The following is a 10,033-nucleotide window of genomic DNA, read 5'->3' as shown; positions in this document are numbered from 1 at the left end:
GGAGCCTCGGCTGCGGGCAGGGTCTTTATTTGGCTCACTTCAGGTCTGTGGCAACCGCTCCGTGTTAGAAAAGGACCGGGGAGGACGTACAAACATGCTGTGTCCCTAGGAAGTAGCCTACCGGAAATGCCCCGCCCCTCCCCGTCCCCCAGCCCAGCCGCCCGTGAGGGACGGGGAGTGGCAAAGGGAAAACAGTAAAACTGGATTTAACTGGAACATGCTCTAATCTTTCGTTTATTTCTGGTTAAAAATATAGCAATCCAGTGCAGTGTAGTAAAGAAATCCGCTCGAAAGGGAGCAGAGAAACAGCTAAACATAAGCAAAGCAAGGCCGAGTCCGTGAGGCGGGAGGGCTCCAGGGCCCCCAGGCGGGCGCGCACACGGCCCTGACAGGGACGAGGGCCGCGGCACCCAGGCGCGCCCCACCCCTGGTCTCTCGTGTGCTGGAGGGACAGCCCTGCAGAGAAGGCAGACACGGGGACCTGTTTCCGAGGGACTGAACGAGCTAACGCCGTACACCGGGGAGGGCTTGATATGCAACAGCGTCTCGGGCCGTCCTGGGCCAGACCCTCTGTGAGCAGCAGGGGCACAATGCATATCTGTCGGGGGGGGGGGTCGAGGCAGGCACAGAACAGACAGGTGAGAACCCGTGGAGGTCAGTAACCGGGCATCGGGACACGTCCGGCACACGGAGCACAGGGCCCACGCGCTGTCACGCCGGCCGCAGCGCAGTGGGCTCTGTGCCCGGCAGCCCCTCGGCGTCAGCGCCCAGGCGCGGCGGCGGTGCGGGGAGGGGCGGGCGGCGAGGGCGGTGGACGGTGGGGAGACGAGGGCTTTGCTTAAGACTCCGAGTGGGGAGGCGGCTCCGAGGAGGGCCGAGGGGCAGTGCCGAGGGGAGAAGGCGGGCTCGCTCCCCTTCCTGACGCAGCGGACTGAGAGTCGGACGAGGCCTGGGCTGGGACACCCTGCTGCCCGCCTCCGGCCAGGAAGAACAGAGCCAGGGACTCTCGGCCTCTCGCGCCGCTGGGGGCCGGGCCCTTCTCTCCCCACGTGGGAGGCTGGCGCGCCGGCCTCTGCCACGCCGCACAGCGCCGTGTTAGGCAAAGGCTCCTGGCTAAAATCTAACACCTCACCCAGGGAAGAAGGCAAACTGTGAGTAATCCCAGTCCTGTCCGCGGGGCCGTCCCGGGCGGCGGGGGGCGGGCTCCTGGCCGCGGCGGTCCCCTCAGATGAAGAAGTTGATGAACAGGATGGCGACTCCGATGTTGAGCAAGATCACCATGGCCACGAGGACAGGCGCCGAGCCCTGCAGCGGAAGGGGGGATGAGTGGGGGCCTCCACGGTGTCCCCCACCCACTTCCCCAGGACCAAACTGGGAAGGAGAGAGCAGTGACTGCGCCCACCCCCGCCGTGCAGGTGGCGCCCCGCGGGGTAGCCGGGGTCCCTGGGGCAGACTCCCCTTGCCGCATGGCTGCGGCCGGGCCTCCTGCTGGTGCCTCTCCCCCCACCATCTAGCCTGCTGGCACCCACTGCTGGGCTGTCAGGGTCCCCACTCCTCGTGCCGGCTGTCGCCCGGCTGTGGTGAGCCTGCAGACCACACCTGGCGGCCAACTGCCCCAGCCGTGAGGCTGCTCTGGCTGGACCTCGGGAACAGGACAGTGACGCCGCAGCACCAGGTGTGGTGCGTCCACCACAGCCCTGCCCAGGACACAGTCCCGTCCTGCTGTCCCCACAGCTGCCCTGGTTGGCCACAGGCTGACCAGGAAAGCAGCCGCTGTGTGGACTGTCCCAGACTGCTGCTCCGGGGCGGGCAGGCGGGCCGGCCCAGCTTCATCTGGGCTGCACTGTCCCCCAACCCGTCATCACGGACTGGTTTTGGGGAGGCTCCTTTACACCCCGAGTCTGGCCCCTCTGCAGGTTCAGAACACGATGGCGGCCCAGGAGCCCCCAGGGTGTGAGGCCTGGACCCACTCTGCAGGAAGGGGCGGGTCCTTGGCTCCCAGGAGCTCCCGGTGGCTGCAGTCTTCCAGGGAGGCAGCTCCCTAGGACAGGAGTCGCCCTGTCGTCCTGCACCCCACCCGGCACCCGCAGAGCCGGGCCCAAGCACTCGGGCGGGGGATGCTGGACCCCACAGCGGCGCTCCTGCCACACAACGCTCAGGGACTACCGCTGCTGATGACCTGTCCAGAGCAGGCCAACCCAGAGGTCAAAGTGGTCAGGGCAGCTGGGGGAGGGGAACCTGTGGGAGGGGGGTTCCCAGAATAAAGGAGCAGCAGAGCTTGCGGACCGGCACTCAGACTGGTGCATTGTGGGTCTGCGCGTTACCTCCCCTAACCCAGCAGGTGCTCCGAGAAAGACGGGGCCTGCTGGGCTTCGGTGGGCCCCGGCGAGCCCTGAGCAAGCAGGCCTGTGCCCGCCTCCCGCTCCCGTCCCCAGAGAGCCTGGGGGTGCTGGGATCCCGTCCCGCGCTGTCCTCCACCGTGCCCTGTCCACGGGCGTTTTCAGCGTGGCGCTGATGAGTGCCGTGGCACCATCACAGCGTCTCAGGCGTGAACCAAACGGTCCCGTGAGCACGGCCTGCGGTGCGGGATGGGGCTCGGAGACAGGTCTGAGCTCATGCAGCCCGCAGGACTCTGCCCAGGCTGCCTGGCTCCTGCCCTCACACCTCAGTCTGACCACCACACGCCCCCTCCGGCTTGCAGCCTGGGCCACTCCATCGGCTGTCGGCCCAGCCTCACCTGAGAGACTCGAGGGAGAACAAGGCTTGCTCAGCAACAAGTCCGACTAGAGACGGCCGGGGCCTGCTCGCGGGGAGGACACCTCGGCGGCCACGTCCTACCCAGGCCCTGGGCACTGCGCTGCAGCTGCCCTGAGCCCATCCAGCTGGGGTCGAGGACCAGGGAGGGACGTGGGCACCGAGGTGTGCCCCTGCCAATGGTGCCATGGCAACTGGACAGAGCCCCGTGCCGCGGTTCCACTCGGCTGCGGCCCAACCCTGTCCTCCCCAGGGGCAGCCAGCACAGCCCAGCTGCTGCCCGTGACCGGCCGGCCACAAGCACCAGTCCCTGGCTGCCCGCCGGCACTGCCCACCTGGCCGGGGTCTCCTAGCAGCCTCCAGCACTACCTGCACACCCGCTAGGCCGTGACCCACCACTGGATACCTCCACACGCACACCGTCTACACGGCACTACACACTCGCCCCACATACACCACACCCAGGGCGTCCAGGACCCCGTGAGAGCCTCAGTCCTGCACGCTGAGCGTGCCCGTGGGACCACCAGTGCCGGCAGCAGGCTGCACGGTGGCCCGGGAAGCCCCCTGAGCCTCGGCGCCCCTCCCACCACGGACACAGCAGCCCCTTCCCCTCCCGCAGTCCAGCGTCTGGGACAGCACCGGAGGCCACTGGCTCTTGTACCCCATCTCCCCTCGGGCCCAGCAGGAGGGACGAGACCCTGCCCCGGCCTCACCCTGAAAGCTCACGCGACAGTCAGAATCGTAGTCTGAACAACAAGAAAAGAAAACCAAAAACCGCACCCCAGCATGGCATCCTGGCCCTAGGCGGGGGCGGGGGCGGGGGCTGGCGCCCACCACTCAGCCTGGCTGGCTTCCCTGGGGTCGGAGGAGGGTCTCCATCAGCAGCCCCAGCTAGAGTGCTTCCTGGGACCACCACCCAGTCAAGCTTGTCCCCGCGCTCACACACTGGTCACCAGCACGGCTCAGCTAAATATAGAACCTGCACGCCTGCCCATCACCCCGTGCACCTGAAACAGCCCCACACGCGTGCCGCGTCCACACAGCCGCCCACGACCGTGGCGGGCAAAACAAAGCTGTACGAGCAAGCCGGCCTCAGGGCTGATCTCGGGCTGCAGGTCACCGTGGCCTCAGGCAGGAGCTGGGCCCCTGCTGGGTGGGCCAGGGGAAACCGCTGCTCCCCTAGGCCACAGGTGGGACCCACATCGGCCCAATGGGCGCCTGCCACAGGGTGACAGCGCTAGACGGTGAGGGACCCTGCCCGAGCACAAGCCCTCGTCCTCGGCCATCCCCCTGCAGAGCAGGGATGCTCCCTGGGCGGTCAGCACCTGCTGACCAGGAGCAGCTGGTGGGCTCCCATGATGCCCGTTCTCCTTTAGGGGGCGCCCGAAGCCCTGCGCCTGCCCCCCCCCCCCCCAGCAGGGGCACGCGGCAGCCTCAGGGAACGCGCAGAAAGCCCAGGGCCGCCCGCTCACCGCGCTGGACTTGAGCTCGTCCCCGTTCTCGTCGTCGGACTCCAGCGCCACAGGCAGGGACTTCTGGGGCGGCGAGAAGGTCAGGTCCCAGCGCAGCAGCCGGGGCTCGGCCCGGGCGCCCAGCCGCAGGCTCTCCAGTTTCTGCACCGTGGGCTCCGCGGCGGAGGCCGGCCTCAGGCTCTCTTTGTTCTGGGGCTTGGGCCGCAGCCTCTGCACCCCGAAGCCCCGGTCGTCGGGGCGGGGCTCCCCGGCGGCGCCCCGGCCGCAGCGTCGTCTCTGGGGCGGGGCCTGCATCCTCAGCAGCGGCCTCATCTCCAGCTTGTAGTTGCTCAGCCGCTCCTCGTCCCGCTCCAGCAGCTTGCCGCCCGCCGCGCTGTGGGGCGTCCACGAGAACGTGGGGGGGGACTCCGTCCGCCGCTCCCGGGGCTTGGGGTTCCCGGGCTGCCTGTGGCCCGAGCCCCGGGCGCGCAGGTCCTCGGCGGGCTGGCTGCTGCGGAGGGCGCCGCCGCGCACGCCCCGGGGGCCCCCGGCCTTCTCCTCGCCCCAGCCGCCGCGGGCGTAGTCCCCTCCCCGGCCCTCCAGGAGCACCTGGATGTCCCCGCCTCGCTCCTCGTCCACCGACACCTGCCGGGAGAAGTGGGCCACCTTGTTCCTGGAGGCGGGGGCCGGGGGCGGGGTGGCCGCGGGGCTGGCGGGGAAGCTCTGCAGGGGGCTGTCGTCCGGGGTCAGGTCGGAAGGGGTGGTGCCCTTGCGGTACAGCCCGGGGCTCTCCTGCTGCAGGGGCGCCCCGGCCGACAGCACCTCGATGTCCTCCTCGCAGGAGAGCTGATGCTTGGGTCGCTGGCACTCCAGCCCTTGGTGAGGGAAGAAGCAGAGCGCGGTTACCCGGGGCGCCAGGCTGGGCCTCGTTCCCGCGCAGCAGAGGCCGTGGCACGGCCCCCGCCCATGGGCGCCTGGAGGATGGAGAGCAGCGGGCGGCAGCTCCCAGCCCGGGCCCTTGGGCTGCAGGGGCGGATGGGAGTCTTAGGACGCTGGCCTGGCCTGGCCTGGCTGGGTGGCCCCGCGTGCACCCCAGCCCTGACCAGCAGGGCCCTCCTGGGTTGACGAAGCGTCCCCCGACTGGGGAGGCCAAGCCGCATCGCAGAGGGGTCACCCCGTCTGCCCACCGGGACCCAGAGGCAGCCCAGCCGTGCCTCTTCCTGGGGCCGTGGCTCCCCGCTTGGCAGGGTCAGGGGGCTCCTGGGGGGTGGGAGCAGCAGTCAGCGCCCTGAGGACCCCCAAGGCCTGGATGGCAGGGCCCAGCTGCTGCGACTCCCCTGCAGCTCCCCGAGCCTGGGCAAGAGGGGCGCACCCCCACCCCCGAAGGGCAGGTTCCATGTCCACTGACCAGCGGGCCCAGGCTGGACGCAGTGGGAGGAACACGAGAACGCGGCCTTTCTCATCCCTACACCTTTGTCTCCAAGTGCACCCCCAGGCTCAGCCGGGGGACGCCCCCCACCCTGCCCGGGCTGCAATGCTCAGAGGGCCCCGGCCCCGGCCACCAGGCACCTGGCTGCTCTGCCGGGTTGCACCGAGCCTCTGCCTGCGGCAGGAGAGGCGGCATCAGGGACATGGCTGCCCTCCAGCCGGCTGGGCCAGCGGTTATAAAGTGACAGCCATGTCCACACAGCTCAGCCGCCCGGTGCCGTCTCTAGGGGTTTAGATGTGCAGCAGCGAGCGGGGCTGGGCTGCAGCCATGGTGCCGGGCTCGGGCAGGCGGGCAGGTCCCTGCAAGCGCGCACCGCATGTGGCCAGGCGACGTGGGGAGAGGTCTCATTCCAGGGCAGGGGTGCACGCTAGGCTGTCACGCACTGCTGCAGAGGGAACAGGCCAGGCAGGGTCCCGGCGGAGCTGTGCTGAGACCAGGCACCCCTGAGCCCCGTCACCTCTGCACCCTCGGCTGGGCCTGCGCTCCCCAGGGCCGGCACTCCTGCCCTTGACCAGGGGCTGGGCCATCCAGGACTCGACCCTCGAGGTGGCCCCGTGGCCTTTCCCGCGAGGCTGGCCCAGCAGCCCCCCACCCAGGAGGGAAGCTGGCACCCCGTCAGCACCACCACAGCAGGAGGTGGCTGTCAGCTAAAATTAGCCCCCAGAGCACGCAGGGCTCCCGGAAGCACCCGTGCCAGCGTGTGAGGCGGCTCCGTTCCAGCGCCCGCTCTGGCCCAAGTCCTGGACCACAGCTGCTCAGCCCAGCCTCGCGAGCTCCGGGGGGCGGGTGGACGCTGGGTTCTGCCTCCCCTGCCCCGAGCCAATGACCGCAGGCAACATCGGTGTCCCAGAGGCCACCACGGGTCCTGCCCGGACACTGGAGGCGACCAGCCCCTCCCAGCTGCAACTCCTTCGCAGCAGGGGTAGCACAGGCTCGGGGCTCGGCCTCATTTTAAATCAACTCCACCTCGTGGTGTCCCAGGCCTTGGGCAAGCCCTGCCCCTCTGCTTTGGTATCTGCCCACGAGGCCCGGCCACGATGGGAACACCCATGTCCCCCTCGCCCACACAGCCGTTGTCTGCACACTCCCGGCGCCTCTAACACACTGCAGGTGCAAACAGGAAGTGCCCTGATGTTGGGAGACAAATCCCAGAGCAAGCCCAACACCAGGGCCCACGCCGCACGACTGCACGTCCCTGGGGGAGCACACAGGAGCCGGGTGCTGCGGCCAGGGGGTGCAGCCCATGCACTCACTAAGCCCACAAGGTCTGGGCACTGCAGCCCCACCTCTGCCACGGGGTCCAGAGTCCAGAAGCGGCTCCGCCAGGAGGCCTTGGCCAGGGAACTGGAGCCCTGGCCTGGGCGGCGTCTGACCGCAGGGTCTTGGCTCTCGGTCGCCAGGGCCGGAGTGTCCTGGGGCCGCTGCCACCCCGCACTGGGCCCCTTCAGTCCTTCTCCCGGCTCGGGGACCGGGCGCCAGCAGGGCCGGTGCCTTCCGGGGCGTTTGAGCCTCTCCCCGGGTCTCGTCCCAGCGTCGGCGCCTCCTCTCCCGTCTCAGGGCTGTCCTTGGACCTGGGGTTCCCCTGGCCCAGGACGAGCTCGTCTGTGTGGACTGTGTTCCCAGACCAGGCCATGCTCGGAGGCCCCGTGGTCGCCTCTTGGGGCCACCGTTCAGCACGCAGGGGAGTGGAGGGCAGGACCATGGCCAGCGCCCTCCCTTCTGCTAGAGACCCGGAGCACAGAGGCTCTGAGCAGGCAGTGGGCGCCGTCCGTGGCTGCCTGAGTGACCCCCACCCACTGCGTGTGGCCGGCCTGGTGGGAGGCACCCGGCACCACGCTGGCTCCTTCCCTGGTCCCCCCGTGGCACACGGCCATCTGCAGCAGGTGCAGGAGTCGGCAGACAGTGGCAGGGCCGCCCCTGCCTCCTTGTGCCCGCGGCACAGTGCATCTGGCCTGCCGGTTCCCAGGAGACAGGCGAGGTCTCCGGGGAGGAGGAGACGCCGGCCCCAGTGCCCAGCAGCTTGGACACCTCAGCCTGCTGTGGCCTGAGAAGGGTGACACGAGAGGACAAGGACGCTGGGAAGTGCACAGCTGACCCTGGCCCGACAGCCAAGGCCTCTCCAGCGTGCCCACAGTCTCACAGAGCCCACCCTGCCCACACCCGGGGGGCAGCAGGCTCCCCAAACAGCGCCCTCAGCCAGCGAAGGTGAGATCTGGAGCCAGGAACTACAGCCGCCGTCCGAGCCTGTGCCAGAAACAGAGGGCAGCGGGCAGTCGGCCACTCCCCCCTCCCCCAGGCTTGGCTCCTGGCCGCCTCCCCGAGGCCGGGGCTGCGGGCCTGGGTGTGCTCGGGCTGTGACATCACTACAGGCGGCAGGTGCCAACCCCGGGGCCTCGGCACGCTTACCTGGCACCGCCACTGCCTGGGAGTGCAGGTGAGGGGGGCGGAGGCAGGGAGAGACTGGGGAGGCGGGGCGGGCTGTGCTGCCGCCCCCAGGGTCAAGCGGTCGGCTCGTGGGCCCTGGCGCCCAGCAGGAAGCACACGGCACTCGTGAGCCTCGTTCCCCGCCCGGTGTTCCAGGTCCTTCCAGACCCACGGCACAAGGGCTGTGTCCACCGTGCAGCCACTGCCCACGTGTCCACTTCACGTTTGCACACGGGCTGGGGCGGAGGAAATGGAAGGGCAGACTCCACTCCTCAGTCCACACAGGCTCCGGCTGCCGCGGAAATCCATCGTCTCCAGGGAAACACGCAGCACTGTCATAGAACACTCCAGAACAGCCCTGGGGACTGTCACAGAGCATTCTAGAACACCGGGGAAGCGTGCAGGCTGTGCACTGTCACAGAACATTCTAGAACACCAGGGAAAGGTGGCGGGAGATGCACACGTGCCCAGCAAGTGCGTGTTCACGTTGGTGACAGCAGGAAAGCCACACACAGACACTCCTGTGCACGCAGGGACACGCAGCCACACACAGGCCAACATGCGTGTCGGAAGGAGATGCATGTAGAGGGCCCCACACAGTCACCCCCCTTCCTGGGGCAGAGTCCCGCTGTCTGCACCCAGCCAGCCATGGCGGACAGGCCTGAGCCCAGGGCCTGGCGTGGACAGGTCTGAGCCCAGGGCCCGGCGTGGACAGGTCTGAGCCCAGGTCAGGGTGCAGGGCCCAGTGTGGACAGGCCTGAGCCCAGGGCCCGGCGTGGACAGGCTTGAGCCCAGGTCAGGGCGCAGGGCCCGGCGTGGACAGGTCTGAGCCCAGGTCAGGGCGCAGGGCCCTGCGTGGACAGGTCTGAGCCCAGGTCAGAGCCCAGGGCCCGGCGTGGACAGGTCTGAGCCCAGGTCAGGGCGCAGGGCCCGGCGTGGACAGGTCTGAGCCCAGGTCAGAGCGCAGGGCCCGGCATGGACAGGTCTGAGCCCAGGTCAGGGCACAGGGCCCAGTGTGGACAGGTCTGAGCCCAGGTCAGGGCGCAGGGCCCGGCGTGGACAGGTCTGAGCCCAGGTCAGGGCGCAGGGCCCAGCGTGGACAGGTCTGGCCCAGGACCCACCTCCCCCCCGCCCCGCCCCGCCCCGGGGACCCCAGACTCACCGTTCTCCCGGTGCTGGAAGGAGGGGGAGAACTCTTTGGCAGTGATCCTGGCGATCCGTGCTTCCTCCTGGGCCTTCTGAGCCGCTGTGAGGGCCGCCTCGGCCTTGGCCCGGGAGTGGGAGGTCCTGGGGGGAGGGGCAGTGGTGAGGGCAGCAGGAAGCCACGGGCTGGGGTCTGAGAGCAGCCTGGGGGAGGGCTGGGCTGAGACCGGAGGCAGGCGCCCGCGCGTGTCCCGCCCCCTGCCTCTTCTCGTTCCGTGCTTCCAGCAAACGGCACCTGCCCGTGTGGACCATGTCTGTTCTCGAGCCGACAGCCCACACGCGTGCTCCGGGAGCCCAGACCACGCTGTGTGAGCGCCCCGGCCCCGGGGCAGGGCCAGCGGGCTGTCCCCTGCTGGGCGAGCCGGGAGGGGACGCACTGCCTTCCTGCTTCTCCTGTGCCGTCCCCAGCAGGTGGCGGAGGTGGGGGCAGGGCTGCCACGCTGGCTCCACGCGGCCGTGCAGGGGCCGTGGGCACCGCTGTCCCGACGCCGGGAAAGCTGAGGCAGAGTGCCTACCCTGGCAAAGTCTGCTTGGCTACTGCAGCAAAACACCACGGCCGGTGGCTACGGGCAGTGGGACTGGAGCTGGCGGGCTGGGGCCAGGGCACCAGCGGCAGGTCTGGGGGACGCACTCTGGTCATGGCTCCTGGCTGCATCCCCCCGACCATCTCACAGCTCAAGCACCCCCCAAAGGCCCCGGCACGCGGGAGTCT

The 10,033-nt window shown here is 69.5% G+C and overlaps 1 protein-coding gene across 1 annotated transcript in view; it reads right to left on the bottom strand.

Annotated features, from left to right (window-relative positions):
- Positions 1–205: 205 nt before the first annotated feature.
- Positions 206–10,033, bottom strand: part of JPH3 (junctophilin 3) — a 58,724-nt gene continuing 48,896 nt past the window's right edge. Inside the window, exons 3-5 of the mRNA XM_070061888.1 lie at positions 9,281–9,405; positions 4,227–5,080; positions 206–1,305 (exon numbers count right to left, since the gene is read on the bottom strand). Of these exons, the coding sequence (XP_069917989.1) occupies positions 1,225–1,305; positions 4,227–5,080; positions 9,281–9,405 (1,060 nt within the window). The 3' untranslated portion in view covers positions 206–1,224. The remainder of the gene's footprint in view (positions 1,306–4,226; positions 5,081–9,280; positions 9,406–10,033) is intronic.

The sequence above is a fragment of the Oryctolagus cuniculus genome, chromosome 18 (assembly GCF_964237555.1).
Source record: "Oryctolagus cuniculus chromosome 18, mOryCun1.1, whole genome shotgun sequence".
Lineage (NCBI taxonomy): Eukaryota > Metazoa > Chordata > Mammalia > Lagomorpha > Leporidae > Oryctolagus > Oryctolagus cuniculus.
This window is presented reverse-complemented; position numbering and strand designations above follow the sequence as displayed.